This window comes from Podarcis filfolensis, assembly GCF_964270895.1.
Source record: "Podarcis filfolensis genome assembly, chromosome: 4".
NCBI lineage: Eukaryota > Metazoa > Chordata > Lepidosauria > Squamata > Lacertidae > Podarcis > Podarcis filfolensis.
Genome location: NC_139607.1, coordinates 23263978 through 23285110, shown reverse-complemented (window position 1 = coordinate 23285110; position 21133 = coordinate 23263978). Strand labels below are relative to the sequence as shown.

Here is a 21133-nt window from a genome sequence, read left to right as displayed (position 1 = left end):
CGCCCCCTTCTGGGAATCTTCTGATTCGCTGGAGAAGCTCATGGAATCTCTCAGGCCACTGTCATACTCCCCTACGCTGCCCTCGGATTCTTCCCCTTCGCTCTCCAATTCCTCTCTCCCCATTGCTCCTGCTCCTGATTCCCTGACAGTGGTGGTGTGGCATTCTATACACATGCCCTTCAACACTGGAATAGGTATGTCCTATTTTATTATTATTATGAGTATTAGTATTAGTATTATATCCTGCACATCCAACCAGGCTGTTGCAGCCTCTCTGGCTGGCTTCCAATATACACAAAAACAAAAAACATAAATAAAACATTAAACACTTTTAAAACTTCCAACATAACATGGCTGCTGTCAGCTGTCTCCTAAATGTCATACGGTCACTGGTCTCCACAGCTAGGTGTGTATGTGTGTGTTGTGTAACTCCACACACCCCCCCCCCAACATTTATCTGATGGAAATACAGTGGTACCTCGGGTTAAGTACTTAATTCGTGCCGGAGGTCCGTACTTAACCTGTAACTGTTCTTAACCTGAAGCACCACTTTCACAAATGGGGCCTCCTGCTGCCGCCGCGTCGCCGGAGCACGATTTCTGTTCTCATCCTGAAGCAAAGTTCTTAACCTGAAGCACTATTTCTGGGTTAGCAGAGTCTGTAACCTGAAGCGTATGTAACCCGAAGCGTATGTAAACTGAGGTACCACTGTAGCGACATTTTACCATATCCTTCAACATTACTCTGATGGAAACAGGGATGTGAAGGAAAAGCAGGATGTTCCGGGATTAAATCAGAAACAGCTTTTATAAATTCAGGATGGTCCCTGGAAAATAGGGACACCAGGAGCCAGCCATGGGGCCATGGCCTGGCCAGGACGGCTTTCCTGTCATACTTCAGAAGCATCTTGGGGATTTCCTTGTCTGAGCAGAGAAGAGGCATGTTTGATGGAGACTAAATTTCCAAGAAATTTCAATAGAACTGTACAGTTGATGTACTGTAATTTTCTTCTGTGAATCAAATACATTTGGAGCAAGTTTGTGAGCAACCGATTGAGCACCAAACGTAGAACATAAACAAGTGACAAAACTAGAAAATTATGTTTATTAAAAGGAAAGGTCTTTTTAAAGTTTGCCAGTGCTGCAAACCTACAAAATTACAAAACCAGAACAAAGATGGTCCTTGATCCCACTGATATTTTTTATTAAACTTTTTTTCCATAATGAGAACAAAATATTATATTTCCAAATAAAGCTACTTGACATGATCATTTGAAAAGATACGAACAGTGTTCTGGCCAAAGAGGTATATCACTGTGGCTGCTAGTGTGTTTCGGCACTTAAAAGCACCTCCCATATTAACAATAAAGCAATTAAAGGAGTGGAGTGAAAATGATACAGAAAGCACAAGAAAAAAGGTAAGGTAGGAACAGCACAATATTGCAAGCTCAGGTGATCAGTTCGGTAGCCATTTAAGATGAGGGGGAGATTTGTTTACAAGCAGCCTATCAAATTGTGAAGCGATCACACAAAAAGGTGTTGGAGGAGCGCACAACTGGCAGTGAAAGATTTTTCTGACCCCCTCCTCGAAAAGGAGCAAGCAATGACCCCCTCTTTCCAGGATTTTTCACAGGCTCATCGCCTGTGACCGCCAACTAAAGTCGTCAATTAATGCAACGAACGTAATCCATACAGAATGATGTCCCAACGGTCACCAAACTGAGATCACCCAACAACAATACAAATTTAACATTTGGTGTTTGGTTAATTTAGAACTGGACTGTGGTGTCCTTATTGCATTTTTGATTTTCTTTTTTTAGAACTAAATACACAGTATACATTTAATACCATTATACAGGTAAAAGGTAAAGGTAAACCATTATACAATGTGTGTTTAATAAATCATTTTGGAAGTTAACAAATCTCATGCTTTTGAGTATTATCTATTTCTTCTAATAATAGATTCCCCAGGCCCCCACCCTCCCCACAATGGCTTTGATCTTGATTATTTCCCCTTCTGATTTCATGGTCAGAAACGCAGGTCAATTGCTAATTATACTGGATTGTAAAGTGTACAATATTCTGTGCTTATCTTTGAGCTAGTGTTTCTCAGCATCCCCAGCATTCACAGGATTAAAGCAGCAAACATTGCTAAGGTTCCATGTCGTACTGAAATTTCTACCCTCTCTCTACTATGTGCATAATGTACTTTAAAACTATCTTAAGGAATACTTTACAGTACATCAATTGCACAAGCAGTTCTTTCTAGTCATTCCCGTCAAAATCTGTGTAACTCTGAAAGCCGCTATTCCGCCTTTCATGAAGATGAGACAACTTCTTCCAGACAGATTCCTGGTGGAAGCTAGCACTGAAAGATCTTCCCAGGCGCCCATGCTGCTTCTTAGAAATATTGTCTTCGCTCTCAGACTTGGCGATACCCGGCGTCTGTGATGGGGGCTGCAAATCTTGTCTAGCATTTCCAAATGGGAAGTTCCAGGGGCCAAACCTTTGCCAGCAAAGCCTCTGGAGAGCAATGATGCAATGCAGATTTCCTCCTACCTAAAAATCAAGGAGAAATCAAGGAGAAACGGAAAAGCAAGTTCTAGATTTGGTACTAAGTTCCTTTCCTACGATTTCATGCTTTCCTCACCCTCCATTTTAAGACTTTAAACTTTTTTGAGCCTGCGCAGGAGAGACGCTGCTCTTCATCTCTGCCAACCCCTCACAGCGCTGGCTCTGCTAATAAATAATAATAATAAATAATAAATAATAATAATAATAATAATAATAATAATAATAATAATTTATTATTATTTATACCCCACCCATCTGGCTGGGTTTCCCCAACCACTCTTGATGGCTCCCAACAGAATATTTAAAAAGCTGGTGAACAAGTACCCAAAAATCTGGTGAAAACATGTGAACGAACACATTTCAGCAATGCATTTTTCAGCAGTCATGCTACTTCCTATCTGGCTAATTTTTTACAGGGCAGTGACCTAGTAAGAGCAGTGAGCAAGAATATAAACTATTGGGTGGAAAGAGCTGGTCTGCAGCAGATGCTTTTAAGTCAGCCTTTTCCCTAGAAAGAGCAAACAGATCAGGAAGAGGTTGCTTAAGAGGGGCTATCAAAAGTCTTTTAAAAATTTTGTTGTACTGGAATACTGGGGCAGGCTCCTCAGAGGGCCAGCGAAAGAAAACATGGAGTTACCACAGAGTTCTGATGCTTAGCCAAACAACCTTTTATTTGGCAGCATATACTGAGAAAGTTACTTTTTGCAAAGAACAAGTTTTAGTCATTTATTTGCACCAGCTTTTCTTAGTTCACATGAGCAGCGGGAGTCACACTAGATGGATATGCAGAACTACTAGATCTCCCTGACCTCCTTCCTTATGTTTTCCTAACATTTTCACTCAGGGATTAATTTTCCCACGTTTCTTCAGCAGTTGTTAATTTTACATCACTCACGCAGCAATCATCCCTCACAGCTAGAGTCTTAAAGGCAAGCCAACCTAATGAGGCACAAATGCTCAAGAAGCAAGCTAATCTTGTTATCAAGATGAAGCAATTTTACCTTCTTTGTCTTCCGATACTGAAGGCCCCTTTCCAAGTGCCGAATATCTAGATACTCAGGATTTTGTGTGTTCAAGTCAGTTACAATATCTGCCCACCTGTGCAAAACAATAAATAAATCAGGGGGTGCGGTGGGAGGGTGGCAGAGAGATCACAAATTCAGTGTAGAACATGTCATGCAATAAAATTGCACAAGCAGTTTTTATGGTTTTAATACTCTTTGGGGTTCAGATCACAGTCTTAATTAGGAGCATCCTGCACAGCACATGACAGAAACTTTGCTTTCCTTGATGTACCTTTTAAAAATGAATACACACAAAATTCACCACTCAAATGACTACAGCCCATGAGAACGCAATATATTTTGCTATCCCTGCTCTGTGCTTCTGTATTACCTAAGTATTTCCCTCACGAATTTCTCAGCTCCTCTTTGGCCTCTGCCTCTTTGGTTACCAAAATGAACCGAAAAACTATTATCATTAATCAGTAAGGTGGAAAAAAGGGATTTACTCTCCTTGGTATTTTCTTTTAAGATGGCAAAGTCTGTTTTGCAGAGAGAGAGAGAGAGAGAGAGAGAGAGAGAGAGAGAGAGAGAGAGAGAAGGACAGAAAGGAGGGGATGTAGTATTTTGTAGACACCACAGTTTTCTCCTTCCACAGTCTTGACACCACTCTTAGTATAGTCAATGCCAAGGAAAAATTGTGAGCTCACAAGAGATGATGTTTCTCTTAGAAATTTGTTTCTCAACAAAACGGTACCTCTGCAGAGAAATCTCTCAGCTAAAGTCTTACCACTTCCTATTTGGAACTGCTGTTTTAAAATTTATGTCTCTTCAAGACAAATTCCCGCCCCCGCCCCCGGGGTTCTACACTAGTAATACACCAGTTACCTATGTGAAACGGGATGTCGATCAGATACAAGCTACCTACCTACATTTTGTAAAGAAACACAGTACTGTACCGCAAAAGCCTTCACGGAAGTTGTAAATGAAAAGTCAAAATACCCTTGGAAACATGTCTCCTGTCCAGTTTTTGCACTTGCCATAGCAGCAGCTCTACAAGCATGTGAAGTTCATAAAACCTAAATCTATATCTGATTAATCCCACTAGGGTGTGCTAACTTACTTTTTGCAGTGAATAGTTGGGTGTTTCCTGCTTGGCTCTCCGATGAGTATCCAATGTTCCACATCTTGCTGCAACAGGCGCCCTCTAGTGCACACAAAATCATATCCACTAATTTACCACAGTAAGACAAGACAGCTTATGAAAAAGCTTAGAATCATAGAACTGTAGAGTTGGAAGGGACCACAAGGGTCATCTAGTCCAACCCCCTGCAATGCAGGAATCTTTTTGCCCAGCATGGGGGCTCAAACCCACAACCCTGGGATTAAGAGTCTCATGTTCCACTGAATGAGCTACACTTTCTAAGGTATTCTGAACAGTCAGCATGTGTGTCTCAATATTACCACTTAGCTGACAACAATACAATTTCTGTTAACGATGACTAAAACAACTTTAAATACTTTCCGTGACTGTGGTTCAGAGAAATTGCTTCAGACTTAAACGCGTGAAATATGTACCCCAATCTTAATTAAAGTACAGGCACCAATAAATCTTGAAGTACTGGCTCCACATTTACACTGCATCACCTCTGTACCGATTTCAGCATATGTAACAACTTGCACAAGCAGAAATAAATTTGCTCCAGAATTCTTAAGTTGTTTTCGGATGCAACACCAAGCCAACATTTGCGTTTTGTTACTCCCCCTTCCTAGCGAGCAGCCCATGGCGGCGGCAGCCTGAGCGTTCATGGCAAACCATTAGCCATGACTTACCATGAAATGTGAATACAGCTGGTGAGTTGATGGCTAAACTGAGATCTCCCCAGTTCACAGCTCATGCTACTGCTGCTCTTGGTAAAGATGTGTGTGGTTTTCGTTTTGTTGGTTTTTTAAATAAGATTTCAGTCCAAATTATAAAATATTTGAAAAAACTGAAAGCAAGCCATCTTCATGTTGTGTTAAGTTTTCAGTGCCGTTAAAGTATATAAACGTTTTTTGTAAGTAGGTGTGCACCCCTTAAGGATGTGGGTGCCACTGTGATCTAAACCACTGAGCCTCTTGGGCTTGCTGATCAAAAGGTCGGCGCTTCAATCCCCGCAATGGGGTGAGCTCCCGTTGCTCTGTCCCAGTTCCTGCCAACCTAGCAGTTTGAAAGTATGGCAGTGCAAGTAAATAGGTACCGCTGCGGCGGGAGGGTAAACGGCATTTCCGTGCGCTCTGGCACTTGTTACGGTCCTCCGTGCACCAGTTGAAGTTTAACCATGCTGGCCACATGACCCAGAAAACTGTCTGTGGACAAACACTGGCTCCCTCAGCCTGAAAGCGAGATGAGCGCAACAACCCCAGTCACCTTTGACTGGACTTAACCGTCCAGGGGTCCTTTATCTTTTACCTACCTATGCACCCCTTTTATTATTCCATTAGGACAGGCATAGGCAAACTTGGCCCTCCAGCTGTTTTGGGACTACAACTCCCACCATCCCTAGCTAACAGGACTAGTGGTCAGGGATGATAGGAATTGCAGTCCCAAAACACTTGGAGGGCCGAGTTTGCCTATGCCTGCATTAGGACTTACTTATCAGGTGTCATTGTGTTGACGTATCTTTATATGTGCACTATTAATATGAACGTCAGGCTTGCTTTTTCCACAGGGTGACCGCAACTCCATAGGGTACAGATTTCCAAAAACCTTCATCCATAAACATCTGGATGGGAAGTTTCATTCTACTCACTGATTCCAAAAGTCACTGGGTAGCATCTGATATTATTCTGCAAACAGGAGAACCTTTTGCATGAACATAAGTTTCTCCTGCTCGCAAAGCAAGCATGTTGGATGCTACTCACTGACTCTCACATAGCAAGCATCCTGTTGTGTGTTCTTCCTATCACCTACTTCTGACAACCCTGTCTCTGATTCTCCAAAGGCTTTAATATACCCAGGATACAGAAACGTAGAGTAGCCTGGATTTAACAACATATTATTCAAAGAATGCCCATAGCATCAGTAGGTCATCAAAGTCTTACTTGTATGCCTTGCTAGGTTTTATTGGGGTGGCTTCAAATCCAATGGGGCAAAAATAATGATTTTGGCAATGATAAATGTAGGCCACAGATTCATCTCGCAGTCCCTCTGTTAGTTTGGTCAAAGCCCCCGAAGCTACAAATTAAAACAAGATAAAAGTCACTGGTAATTTGGATTTAGTCTGCAATGAGAGGAAATGTCACAGAAGATTTAACCCCTATGTGGAATTCTTTATTTTGTGCTCTGTAAATGGCAAAACACGCAGGGGCTTCAGAGGCATGCAAAACATGCATTACAAAAGCCATAGCTTCTAAATACTCTCAGTTTATTAAAACAGATTGAAATGTACTAGTCAAAAAAAGGCAACTGTATCAAAATACGTTTTTAAAAAACAAAAACCCGCTTCAACATTTCTTTGTGTTTTGTTTTTGCAATCGAGTGGTGTATAAATTTTATTACATAAATAAATAAAACCAGCCTCCGCTAACATGGCGGTCTCCACATAGTTTGGACTACAACTCCAATCATTCCTGACCTTTGGGTCATGCTAGCTAGAGCTGGAATCCAACAACATTTGGAAGGTTGTATTAAATTTGTGTCCTGCCAGAAAGGTTCTGTGTTGCCTCCAGAAGCAGCGGAGGTGATCTGAAGTTTTATGTCAACTGCAGTTTCGTTTCATTTTTAAGCCACCCTTTCTCCTGTAGGAACCCAGGGTTATGAACAAAATGGGGCACTACCAGTCAAATGGGCAGGTGGCATGTAAATAATTATTATTATTCTGGAAGGAGATTCAGCTGAGGCTCTCTCCTGCTCTATTTTGTTTTCAACTGGCATGCTATCCAAGCCCTCCACAAGGACAACTCCACAAGGAAGTTTTCTTGCAAAGTTCAAGAATGCATGTTACAAAATAGCATCATTCTTTTTTAAAATTAAACAAAAATCTGCACTGAGTTCAATGTAGATGTTATACAGAAATGTTTTAATAAATAATGGAACTGCTAAGAAATGTTTTAATAAACATAGTGGCTATATATTCTGGTTCTCTTTTCCCTTCTGTCATTTTCTATTGTTCCGTCTGTTTGACAACTCACCTTAATAAAATTAGTTACTTACCAGTCTCCCCAGCCGTCTTATACTTCCCGTGAGGTTTATAGAGAAAATATGAGCATCCTTTTACATGGAAATGGTCGTTAATTTGTCTGAACCACCTGAAGAGCGCAAAGTGGAAAAACATAGTACAGTGGTACCTGGGGTTAAGTACTTAATTCGTTCCGGAGGTCCGTTCTTAACCTGAAACTGTTCTTAACCTGAAGCACCACTTTAGCTAATGGGGCCTCCTGCTGCTGCTGCGCCGCCGGAGCACGATTTCTGTTCTCATCCTGAAGCAAAGTTCTTAACCTGAAGCACTATTTCTGGGTTAGCAGAGTCTGTAACCTGAAGCGTATGTAACCTGAGGTACCACTGTACTCTTAAAAGACAACACCTCTGGTCCATCATAGCCCCAGAAAACGATTCCCTCTGCCCCACTTCATTTCTCCTTTAAATGCTATGAACATCATACGAAATGGCTATGTGTTCACAACATGCCCCGATTAAGCATGTAGCAAAATGATTCTATGCATTGTCAAATAAGTGTGCACAGGATTACAGCCTCTCCTTCCCCAGTGCTTTCTGCTTATTTCACTTCACTGCACTGTAAGAGCAGGTCTTACAGGCTAAGTTGCTTCACATGCCCTTCTCCTCTGAACCTAAGGGCTGGTCAGTCACATTGCAGAAGCATCATTAACACAACAAAGCGTGTTAGTGCATTTCTGCATAAATGTTACCTGCACGTTTTTAAAGCTTTGTACATATTTATGGACCACAATTTGTCAATTAAGACTTTATCCACTGTTCGGGTCTCCTTGGAAGCAAGCCCCACTGAACTCAATGGTGTTTACACCAAGGGAAGTGAGTAGATTGCAGCCCTAGCGAAGTTCTATAGATTAATAATAACTGAATGCCATTTAAGATACTTTTTTTAAAAAAAGATGCACGTATAACCCTGTAGAATAGCGCAAGGTATAGCAAGAACAGCTTTACCTCATTAATGTTGTATTTCCAGTAAATGGCCCAAATCTAATTTCTTCGAAAGGAGGTTGAAATCCCAATATATGCAAAGCCTCTTCTTGAGTAATAGGAGGTAAGCTGGTTAAAAATAAGATGAAAATGTAAGGAATTATCACTTTAAAAAGCAAGGATTAGGCTATTTCTTTAGAACACTGACTAGGATGTAAGTCCCACTAAATCCAGTAGGACTTACCCCGAAATTAAAATAGTTAAATAGCTCCATCGAGTGACTTACTTTCCAGCTCCCATTGTGCTATAGAGGAAATTCCAGCAAGAGACTAATGAGGAAATCCCACATGAAGTCTTATATTGAGGGCGACTTATACAATACCTTTAAAAGAACACATTGCTTAAGTTTAGGCAACCATGTCAAGACGTAAAGGAAAACAATGTATTTCACTTTTGACAAATTAATAGATACATATATTCAGTCACAGAATTTACTTCGCAACTGAATAGCTGGCTCCATTCAAGAAAACCATTATCTCAGCACTCTCTCACTCCATGCGTTGCATCCACCTAAGTAGTTCCACAAGCATACAAAATCCTCTCCCTCTACCCGCACACCCCTAAATCTGCTCTGAAGGGATGGGGGACCCCCCAAAATTTATGTAGAGGATGTACTAGGAGCCAGAGGTGATCGCACCAGAAGAACTGTTTGGTTGGAAAACGCCCTTATAGTTATCTTAAGTAATGCAGAGATGTACCTAGAAGTACTTCACTAGAGCTTAATAGCCAACAGGACAGCAAAAAAGTTTGACAAAAGAGAGACCTCTTTAGGAAACAGATATATAGGTTCCCGAACACGATTCCACTTATTATTTCAAGGCAGATGTATTGCTGTATTTTTATTTTTATTTTTATTATTGCTGGAGACAGACCTATCACGTTGAAATACTGATGGAAACTTCATCCATTTTAGAGGTTGGGGGGAAACCTGGGGCCTTTACTGTCAACACATATGCTCCAGATCCAAAGAAGTAATCTGAAATATTCTCAGCCAGCATTTCACACTTAAAACATTCAGGGCTGTTGTTTTTCTTGCTCCTTTGAGGAGGCAAGACACCTGTCTATGATAGAGTGCAGAGCTACACACAAACTTGTAATGGAGCCACAACGAAGTAGCCTTATAATTCCTAGATTCCTAGAAATGTAAGGTGGGAAGGGACCATGAGGGTTATGTTGGTTTAATGCTTCCGGAAACAAAAAACAGTCCTGTGATTTGAATAATCTCACCATAAACAGAGCTGTACCCAACATGGAGTTTAAAAATATTCATCTTTACACATTCAAAATTAAAAAATAGCTTTTGAAAACTACCATCTTCGGAGATCTAACACTTTCCGTTGTTTTATTTCTTCAAGAGCATAATGTTGTGGACATTCTCTGTATTGTTTACTCTTCTTTTCTACAGACATCTTCTTGGTTCCTTGCTTCTTTATGTTGCCTGTCAAATAAGTTTAATCATTATTCTTCAGTTAGACAAAACATTATACATGAGCTTATTCGGAAGGCAGGTAAGGATATAAATTTAATAATAAACTTTAAAAGTCAGTTTTCCGAGAGAACTGCAAAAAGAAAAAAGCAATCTGCAATTGGGAAATTTTTCTATGTGGTCATGCTGAACTCCAAATTAAAACCAAAATATGAAGTGTGGACTGTGTAAGTGTACATAGCTTGGTTTCATTTGCTTAATTTACACTGTGCACAAGTTAGATTTGGACTATTTTGACAAGGGAAAGAGATATGGTTTTGGCGCAGGCATGGCCAAACTTGGCCCTCCAGCTGTTTTGGGACTACAACTCCCATCATCCCTAGCTAACAGGACCAGTGGTCAGGGGTGGTGGGAATTGTAGTCCCAAAACAGCTAGAGGTCCAAGTTTGGGGATGCCTGGTTTAGGGTATAGGAGACATACACAGAAAGCAAAACATGAATTGGAAGACAGGCTGCTCAGGAAAAGCATTTTGGTTCCTGAAATTCATTCCAATTACGCAGATAAAATATAACTGATGGAATTCTACAGGATTAGTGTGTGAAAACAGTCCCGATCCAATGATCCCCAGGCATGCACCTCCAGAGGGTGGAGGTGTCAGGTGAGCTATCCTGGCGCCCAGGCATCTTCACTTGGTCGCAAGCGGGCCGATAGCCAGGTACAAAATGCGCCTGGCTAATTTTTAGCATTGCCTGGAATCTGGTGCAGTGAAGGGGAATCTTCCCCTGTCCCATCTTCAGTTCTCACCAGTGGGAGTACCAGGGCTGTGAATACAGCTGGGACTACAGCACTCCAACCAGTGCCAGCCAGGAGTTTATATTACAACCTAAGTATATTTGTCAGGAGTTGCTTTCCATTTATTAAGATAAAAACACCACCACCACCGAACGTTCCATCAAAATAATTGTATATACCTGCTCGATTCTTCAGCTCTGGGGATGTATCACTGAATTCAGACTTATCAATTTCCCACGCCAATGGGAGCTTTCCAAGGCTACTGGACAAACTTTCCAAGTGAGTATCTTCATTGTAAACTATGTCTGATGCGCCAGTCCGAATGCCAATGAAGCCAGGCGAATTGTTCCTAACATTTAAGGCAGTGTTGTCTTGTAGGCAGGCACTAACTGTAGCACTTGGGCTTTTGTGGGCGGATGTTACCTGGTTTAAGAAAGCATAGTCTGAACAGATAGTGTAAAACTTTTCTCGGGTGTGAGTGACGGGGCATCCCCACGGATAATGCCTGTCCACACTAGATCCAAGAGAGGCAACAGAGGCACCGGCAGCACAGAACGGTTTTACAGTACCATGAAGATTCACTTCTGAAGCTGTTCTTCCAGGTCCATGCTCGTTTTCTCCAGAACCACTCTCTAGCTGAGAGTCTGCAATGTTAGGCATTGAATGAATATACAAAGCTTTTCCAAGGTAATAAAAGGACAGTGAGCCGGGGGCTCCTTTCCAACTCAGACGCTGCCTACATCGCTTCCTCCAGATTTACGAGATAATTTCAAATTGTCTGAAATAAAGAAGAGAGCATGTTATGTTTTCAGATAATAATAATAATAAGTATGCCAGAATTCTTCGCAGCAAAACTTGGGGCTGGTACACAATTTATTTTCTCCATGTACCTGCCCAAGCATGGGATGCGGGTGGCGCTGTGGGTTAAACCACTGTGCCTAGGACTTGCCGATCAAAAGGTCAGCGGTTCGAATCCCCATGACGGGGTGAGCTCCCATTGCTCAGTCCCAGCTCCTGCCCACCTAGCAGTTCGAAAGCACGTCAAAGTGCAAGTAGATAAATAGGTACCGCTCCAGCGGGAAGGTAAACGGTGTTTCCGTGCGCTGCTCTGATTCGGCAGAAGCAGCTTAGTCATGCTGGCCACATGACCCGGAAGCTGTATGCCGGCTCCCTCGGCCAATAAAGCGAGATGAGCGCTGCAACCCCAGAGTCGGTCACGACTGGACCTAATGGTCAGGGGTCCCTTTACCTTTACCTTACCTGCCCAAGCCACCTTATTATATCCTCCTTTGAGGCAAGAAACCACAACTTGAAGGGGGAGGCCTACATTTAGGAAACTATTACAACAAATCCACGTAATGCTGCGCACCTACACTCCCTGAGCGTGTCAGGAGGGTTTGTGTTGTGCGTGCGTGTGAAATTATTAGAACTAGACAAAGGTTCCTAGACAGTAAGTGAACACAATCCCTGAAGGCAAAGGATGCTCACTTCCAGGGGGCCAAAGGCAAAGGCTTGCAACCGACTGCATAGTCCCCCACAGCACCTAGACTTCCAAGGCTCAACTGTCTCTGAACATGGAGGCTCTAACTCGCTTACCATGGCTAACGAGAAAGCCATTGGCAATCATAAATGACTTCATAACTGGACATATTCAGGCTGACACATGCAGGGAAAAGGAAAATAATTAGAGCACCTCATTTGAAATCCTACGGAAAGTTAGGTGAGGCATTGACATGAACAGCAATCGCTAAGAACGCCGCTGTTCTCTTAATGGTTCATATACCAACTAAAACGCAATTAGATGTTCATAAAAAAAAATATATGAATTGTAAGAACTGGATGGAAAACAAGCTATAATGATGTTTGTGGACGCAGAGAAAGCATTCGATAATGTGGCATGGGACTTTATGTTGAAAAATTTGGAATATATGGAAGTGGGCAAAGATTTTTTTAATGGGATAAAAGCAATTTATAGGGAGCAGAAAGCTAAATTGATCATAAATAATGTAGTAACGGAAGAAATAAAGATACAGAAGGGAACGAGACAGGGTTGCCCACTTTCCCCACTTCTATTTATAACGGTGCTAGAAGTCCTTCTGAATTCAATTAGGCAAAACAAAAAAATAAAAGGAGTAACAATCGGTCATAATGAGTACAAAATTAAAGCATTCGCAGACGACTTGGTAATAATGACTGAAGATCCCATAGCTACAATTGAAGAAATCTTAAAGGAAATAGATCTGTTCGGAGATGTGGCAGGCTTCAAACTAAATAAGAAGAAAACGAAAATGATAGCCAAAAATATGGATCAGAGGGTAATAGAAACAATTCAACAACAGTCACAGATAGAGGTGGTTAAAAAAGTTAAATATCTTGGAATTTGGGTAACCCCTAAAAATATAGACTTATATAAGAATAATTATGAAACAGTGTGGAAAGAAATCAGAAAGGACCTAGAAGTGTGGGGAAGACTAAAACTGTCATTTTGGGGAAGGATTAACACAATTAAGATGAATGTGCTACCAAGGTTGTTGTTTTTATTTCAGACCATTCCAATAATTAAGGGGAATGGAGTCTTTAAGGAGTGGCAAAGGGTGCTCTCAAGATATATTTGGCAGGGCAAAAAACCGAGAATTCAATTTAAATTGTTAACAGATATAAGAGAAAGAGGAGGTTTTGCCCTGCCAGATTTGAAATTATACTATGAGGCATCATGTCTTTGCTGGCTGAAAGACTGGGTCAAGTTAGTGAACAATGAATTGCTAGATCTGGAGGGTTTCGACAACAGGTTCGGTTGGCACGCCTACTTGTGGCACGGAAAAAGGAAAGCACATAAGGGATTCGAAAACCACATCTTTCGAGGTCCACTAATTGAAATATGGGAAAGGTACAAAAACCTGTTGGAGCCTAAAGTTCCACACTGGTTATCACCTCTTGAAGTGTTAAGTGTGAAAAAGATTAATATGAGAAGTAACTGGGTAACATACAGCCAATTATTAATTAAAGAAGGTGGGAAATGGAGATTGAAACCTTATGGGCAGGTTAAAGAACTAGTATTTGATTGGCTACAGTATTTCCAAATAAATGCAATGTTTAAAAAAGACAGCAAAGAAAGAGGATATGTGGATAAAGACTCTAAATTTCAGACGGAAATTATAGACAATGATGTGAAAACTTTATCTAAAATGTATAAGATGTTGTTAGATTGGAATTTAGTAGATGAGGAAGTCAAGTCCGTTATGATTCACTGGGCTAGAGATGTGGGCCATAGTATACAATTTGAAGATTGGGAAAAACTGTGGAAAGATGGATTAAACTTTACAGCATGTACGACAATAAAAGAAAATGTCATGAAGATGTTTTATAGGTGGTATATAACACCTATAAAATTATCGAAAATGTACAAGGTTTGTAATAAGTGCTGGAAATGCAAAGACAAGGAAGGCTCCTTTTACCACATGTGGTGGGAGTGTAGAAAAGTGAAAGAATTCTGGGAAAAAATATATATTGAACTCAAGAAGATCCTAAAATATACGTTTTTAAAGAAACCAGAAATCTTCCTATTGGGGATACTAGGGAACGAGATACAAAAGAAGGATTGTAAATTTGTGTACTACGCGGTTACAGCAGCAAGGGTAACGCTAGCCCAGAAGTGGAAACAGCAGGAAATACCAACGGTGGATGAGTGGAGAGCAAAATTATTAGACTACGCGGAGTTGGATAAATTGACAGGAAAGATTAGATATTTAAGAGACCAAAAGTTCATTAAGGATTGGGGAAAATATGTAGATTACCTGGAATATATAAGTGAGGGACAAACAACGTTAAGGGGATTTAAAGAAGCATTGTGAAAGACGAAGAGTTATTGACTAAAGGGAATAGAAGAGAGAGAGATATATATTGTCAATATAAGCTAGGAAATGCGTAATCTTAATTATTACCACGAATGATTTACGGACAAGCTGAAGGAAGTCTTATAAGAGATGGAAATGTGAAATATCTGATGTGAAACATGTAACGTGTACTATTTTTTTTTCTTCTTTTCTTTTTATTTTCTTCTTATTTTTTGTTTATCTTTTATTTGTAAATCAATAAAAATTCAAATATCAAAAAGAACTGGATGGAAAACATGGATCAAGGAGCACGGGAAACCACTTTGATTAAATTGCATAAATTTTGGAAATGATAATTATTTTTATATCAATTGGAATCTGTATGTAATTGGCAACACTGTGGTAATATTGGGTAAATATTGGAAAATTATATATATATTAAAATTACATATACATATACATATATATATACATATATATATATATATATATATATATATATATATATATATATATATGAATGAAAGACATTGGCAGGCCTAGTGTCCTCCACCCAACTGCTTTCCCCAACGTGGCAAAAAATAAGAATAGGGGGTCGGTTGCCTTGTTTGCTTCTCCCCCCCCCATAAAAAAAAAAATTCCCCTTTTTCCTGGCTCCATTGTGAGTCCACCCCTGAATAAGGCGCAACAACAGAGCCTGTAGTAAACCAGCACTCGCAGCACACGCCCCGCCCCCCGGACTTTCCCCGCTTTTCTCGAGCAGAGACCCTCACTGCCCGCTCACCCCCCCTAACCCCAACCTCCGGGGGGGGTGAGTGTTCTCCTCCCCGCTGCCTCTCCTCTTTACCTGCTTGGCGGCGGCCATGACTCGCATCAGCACCAGCATCACCAACAGCGCGCGCTCTCTCCCTCTCGCGCCGCCCCCTCCGAGCTCACCTGAGCGCGCGCGCCAGCGGGCACGCACACATATACCCAGCTCGCGCGTAAGCCCCGCCTCCGCCCTGCAATCCTACGGGACCTGGGCAAGGAGGAGGAGGACGACGACGCGTAGCCGGAGAGGCCAAAGCTGCCTTGCAGCCCCGCCTCGCTCCTCCTCCGGAAAGAGGCCCCGGGAAAGCAACAGCATCAGCCTACAAACAGCTAGGGGAGGATTTGGAATAGGTAGGCTAACTTGGGGGCGTGGGGGGGTGATCATTTTGATTACCTATTTTATCCGATAGTGATGTATGGAAGTGAGAGCTGGACCATAAAGAAGGCTGATCGCCGAAGAATTGATGCTTTTGAATTATGGTACTGGAGGAGACTCTTGAGAGTCCCATGGACTGCAAGAAGATCAAACCTCTCCATTCTGAAGGAAATTAGCCCTGAGTGCTCACTGGAAGGACAGATCCTGAAGCTGAGGCTCCAATACTTTGGCTACCTCATGAGAAGAGAACAGACCCTGATGTTGGGAAAGATGGAGGGCACAAGGAGAAGGGGACGATAGAGGACGAGATGGTTGGACAGTGTTCTCGAAGCTACCAGCATGAGTTTAACCAAACTGAGGGAGGCAGTGGAAGACAGGAGTGCCAGGCATGCTCTGGTTCATGGGGTCACAAAGAGTCGGAAACGACTAAACAACAACAACATTTTATCCGATATAGCTTTGCTCCACTCTGTCCAGGTCTTTGTTAATTTGTCGCCCCTGGTCATGTTTTGCGGATGCCTGATGATCGTCTTCCAAAGCAACTAGTCTATTCCGAACTTAAAAATGGAAAGCGTAATGCTGGTGGTCAACAAAACAGCTTTAAAGACTCTCTCAAGGCAAATCTTAAAAAAAAAAAGTAGTATAAACACTGACAACTGGGAAACACTGGCCTGCAAGCACTCCAGTTGGAGAACAGCCTTTACCAAAGGTGTCATGGGCTTTGAAGATGCTCAAACTCAGGACGAAAGGGAGAAACGTGCTAAGAGGAATGCACGCTTGGCAAACCCTCACAGTGATCAACTCCCGCCCAGAAACCAATGTCCCCACTGTGGAAAGACGTGTGGATCCAGAATTGGCCTCCACAGTCACTTACGGACTCATTGTTAAAACCGTGTTTATGGAAGACAATCTTATTTGGCTACGAGTGATCGCCAAAGAAGAAGAATAGTTTGTTGAGGTTTTTTGTTTATTTGCTCCCCTAGGTATCTGAACTTGGTGAGGCAGAGTTTTATCTTGGTGCTGTTGGCAAATTCTTTTTGGACAGGCTTCCTCAACCTCAGCCCTCTAGATGTTTTGAGACTACAGTTCCCATCATCCCTGACCACTGGTCCTGCTAGCTAGGGATCATGGGAGATGTAGGCCAAAAACATCTGGAGGGCCAAGGTTGAGGAAGCCTGTTTTTGGATATGGGGTGTTGAAGCACATAGTCTCAGATTTTGCAAAGTTTACTTGTAGGCCCAAATGTGTGGCGAATGTGTCCACCACCAAGGAAACATAACAAGTGCCCAAGTGACGCTGACACAAAATCCCATGCATACACTAAGTAAAAGAACATAAGCTTTCCTATAGCACCCCCTCTCTCCCGTCCCCTCTTTTCTTCCCAACCCCACACTGCATATAACACCGATGTCTCACGACAAATGTAACTGATCTGTAGAAAACGCCAACCTGAAGAAAGAGACAATGCGTGTGCTTTTGTAAACAATGAAAATCTTTAATAAAAAAAAATTAAAATACAAAGAGTATTATTCTTTTTCTTTTTTAATTTAAACAACACGACAAATGTAACTGATCTGTAGAAAACGCCAACCTGAAGAAAGAGACAATGCATGTGCTTTCATAAATGATGAAAATCTTTAACAAAAATTTTTAAAAATACAAAGAGTACAGTAGTACTTCAGGTTACATACGCTTCAGGTTACAGACTCCGCTAACCCAGAAATAGTGCTTCAGGTTAAGAACTTTGCTTCAGGATGAGAACAGAAATCGTGCTCCGGCAGCGGCAGAAGGAGGCCCCATTAGCTAAAGTGGTGCTTCAGGTTAAGAACAGTTTCAGGTTAAGAATGGACCTCTGGAACGAATAAAGTACTTAACCTGAGGTATAACTGTATTATTCTTTTTCTTTTTTAATTTAAACAAACAAATATCCTCACAGCTAATCATTTCATGGTTGCCAGCAATGGCATATTTCAGCCATCAAATGCCTAGGTGATTAGGTTATGGTTTTTGAAAAAAATCCTCCTGAATGTTAATAATGAGGGAAGCGTAGAATTCTAGAGTTGGAAGGGATCCCCAAGGGGCATCTAGTCCAGCCCCCAGGTACAGCTCACCAGGAACCATGGGCGTAGCCAGGGTTTTTGTTAGGAGGGGCACAACCGAAATGATGGGTCAGTTAGTTAAGTATTTCTGTTGTTTTACTTGTTCTGGGAGGGGCAGCTGCTTCCCTTGCCTACGCTCATGAACAGGAACGTAGGAAACTGCCGTATACTGAATTGGTCCATCTAGCTCACTTGACTTGCAGTTGGCTCTGCAAGATTTCCAGCAGGGTTCCCTCTCAGCCCTGCCTGGAGATGCCAGGGATTCAACCTGGGGTTTTCCGCATGTTTCTTGGCATCCATCTTGTCTCGAGAGGCAATGGAGTACACCTCCAGGGGCAAAGCCAAATAGCATGTTCACAGCACTGAAGTGACCTCCCAGGGCACAAGCCTGGGATGCCCAGACAAGACCCCCCTCGGCCTTGCTGATGCGGCCTGAAGGAAAGCACAGCAACACGTTTGGCACCAGCTTGGCTGCCGGGGTTGCCAGGAGGCATACAAGGCGCCATCCAACCGTTTTGGGGACTCCACTCCAGATTTGCATACGCCTTAGCTGTTTCTTCTCCGAAAGATGTCCCACAAGGCAACAGACATAGGAGCTAACTCCTAAGGGCTGAGTTTCCTTTGGGCCCCCCAATAAAATATTGGAGGGCCCCTTTGATGAGCCTGGATAGCTCAGTTGGTTAGACCATGGTGCTGATAACACCAAGGTTGCAGGTTCGATCCCTGTATGGACCAGCTGCATATTCCTGCATTGCAGGGGGTTGGACTAGATGATCCTCAGGGTCCCTTCCAGCTCTACAGTGCTATGATTCTATGATTCTATTCCTAAGCTGATGGGCATCCTCATTCAAATGGTGTGCATGGACTGTGTCTTGTGATTCATTATGCATGGTGGGGCTTGCCTGGGCCTCCCCTGATGGGATGCTGGTTGCTATGATCCTATACATGACTGTGGCCTGATGGGAAGTCTTGCTCTTAAGCTTCGCTCCTGCACATAATGCTGCACAAACCGTTCCAATACTAAGACATTCACTCACCACCTTAGAATGTTCAGTTCACATTGAGTTCAGGAAAACATTGTACTTTGACCCGTTCTTAATGCATAGTTGATCACATCTACGGAACGTGATTATTATGCTCTTTTAAGTTTCCTATTTCAATCATTAGTATTGTTTTAAGTCTTACTATATTAATCATTGGTTATAATTTAATTAGGAGGTCTTCATGCCTGTCTAGTTCTGTGCTCCCTTTCCCAGTCTTTAATCTATTGGTGATTAATGCAACCTTTGCTTTGTACTTGTGTTAACCAATCAGCAATAAGCACATATGTGGCAATGCTGTAATATTCAATAAAAGAGGCTCCTTGAGATTTGCTCAAGAGATGCCTCCCAGATGACACTCGCTACCTGTCTGTCGTTATTTCAACCCAACACTCCCCAATATTTTATTCAAGTTGGCACCCCTGGCAGCAGAGGTTTAGGATCAGTTTTCCTTCTCGTACATGGGCTACCTTCCCAGGTAGTTCATCGGACCCTCAGTTCCCTCTACAGTATGTGCAGAAACCGCCTTCTTGGCCATTGGTTCCACTATTGGTCTCGTCCGCTCCATCTGCCAGAGACTGTGTTTGCCTATCTCACCAGGTTTGAGATCCATCTGCTTCCCTCAACTACCCTTAGTTGGCCAGTCACGCCCATTTCCCATGGTGTGGCTGCTGCTGCATGCTGACAGCTTCTAGGAGCCACAGGTGAGGGCTGAGTGCAGGGTTGGGACCTCTTGCTGCACCGATCGGAAGGTCGGTGGTTCGAATCCCTGCGACGGGGTGAGCTCCCGTTGCTCGGTCCCAGCTCCTGCCCACCTAGCAGTTTGAAAGCACGTCAAAGGGCAAGTAGATAAATAGGTACCACTCCGGCGAGAAGGTAAACGGCATTTCCATGCGCTGCTCTGCTTCACCAGAAGCGGCTTAGTCATGCTGGCCACATGACCTGGAAGCTATACGCCGGCTCCCTCGGCCAATAAAGTGAGATGAGCGCCGCAACCCCAGAGTTGGACACGACTGGACCTAATGGTCAGGGGTCCCTTTACCTTTATGCAAAAGGAGAGTTTTTCACTAGAGTCCCGCTAGTCCCACTTTATTATACCTTGGTCAGACCACACCTGGAGTTCTGTGTCCAGTTTTAAAAGGTTACAGTGGTACCTCGGGTTAAGTACTTAATTCGTTCCAGAGGTCCGTACTTAACCTGAAACTGTTCTTAACCTGAAGCACCACTTTAGCTAATGGGGCCTCCTGCTGCTGCCGCGCTGCTGGAGCACGATTTCTGTTCTCATCCTGAAGCAAAGTTCTTAACCTGAAGCACTACTTCTGGGTTAGTGGAGTCTGTAACCTGAAGCGTATGTAACCCGAGGTACCACTGTATTGTCAAGCTGGAAGGTGTGCAGAGGAGGGAGACCAAGACGACCGAGGGTCTAGAAACCAAGCCTTAAGAAGGAATGGCTGAAGGAGCTGGGGATGTTTAGCCTGGAAAAGAGGAGATTGAGAGGAGATATGATATTTTAATGGCAGTCACATGGAAGATGGAGCAAGGTTGTTTTCTCCAGCTCTGGAGGGTATGACATATAAACCAAAGGCGTCAAGTTACAAGAAAGGAGATTCTGACTCCCTGACAGTAGGAGTTGTTAGACAGTGGAAAGGTCTCTTTCTGGAGGTGTTAGGCTCTCCTACCCTGGATGGTTGGATGGCCGTCTGTCATGTATATTTGAGGGATAGCTCAGCTGGTTGACCGTGAGACTCTTAATCTTAGGTTCGTGGGTTCAAGCCCCATAAAATCGTAGAGTTGGAAGGAATCTGTGAAATCTTCAAGATGCTACGATTCCTGCATCGCGGGGCGGGGGGGCTGGATGACCCTCGGGGTCCCTTCCCAACTCTACCCGCGCCTTGATCTCCCCGCGCTCCGCCAACCCCCGGCTGCCCACCGCTGTCTCGCCACCTCGTCGCCCCACAACATCTTCTTGCTGGACTACATTT

The 21133-nt window shown here is 42.7% G+C and overlaps 1 protein-coding gene across 2 annotated transcripts; it reads right to left on the bottom strand.

Moving 5' to 3' along the window:
- Positions 1–1821: 1821 nt before the first annotated feature.
- BIVM (basic, immunoglobulin-like variable motif containing) lies at positions 1822–15920 on the bottom strand. Of its 2 annotated transcripts, XM_083610774.1 has the most exons (10): positions 15674–15920; positions 11173–11771; positions 10086–10212; positions 9001–9096; positions 8739–8843; positions 7770–7864; positions 6659–6791; positions 4698–4781; positions 3575–3671; positions 1822–2558 (listed from the first exon to the last, which is right to left on the bottom strand). In XM_083610774.1, the coding sequence occupies exons 2-10, from the start codon at positions 11651–11653 to the stop codon at positions 2265–2267; spliced, it is 1512 nt and encodes a 503-aa protein (XP_083466900.1). In that variant the 5' UTR covers positions 11654–11771; positions 15674–15920; the 3' UTR covers positions 1822–2264. The 2 variants fall into 2 exon arrangements, with proteins under 2 accessions (XP_083466900.1, XP_083466901.1); XM_083610775.1 differs by lacking the exon at positions 9001–9096 and having other exon boundaries at positions 15674–15866.
- Between the last annotated feature and the right edge of the window lie 5213 nt (positions 15921–21133).

What these genes read in the sequence shown, in the direction of transcription:
- BIVM (XM_083610774.1), bottom strand. Translation starts at nt 11,653, where the DNA reads ATGCCTAACATTGCAGACTCTCAGCTAGAGAGTGGTTCTGGAGAAAAC. An exon ending in GGAAATACAACATTAATGAG is followed by an intron (nt 7,865 to 8,738) that starts GTAAAGCTGTTC and finishes TGCGCTCTTCAG; the next exon opens with GTGGTTCAGACAAATTAACG. An exon ending in CCAACTATTCACTGCAAAAA is followed by an intron (nt 3,672 to 4,697) that starts GTAAGTTAGCAC and finishes TGTTTTGCACAG; the next exon opens with GTGGGCAGATATTGTAACTG.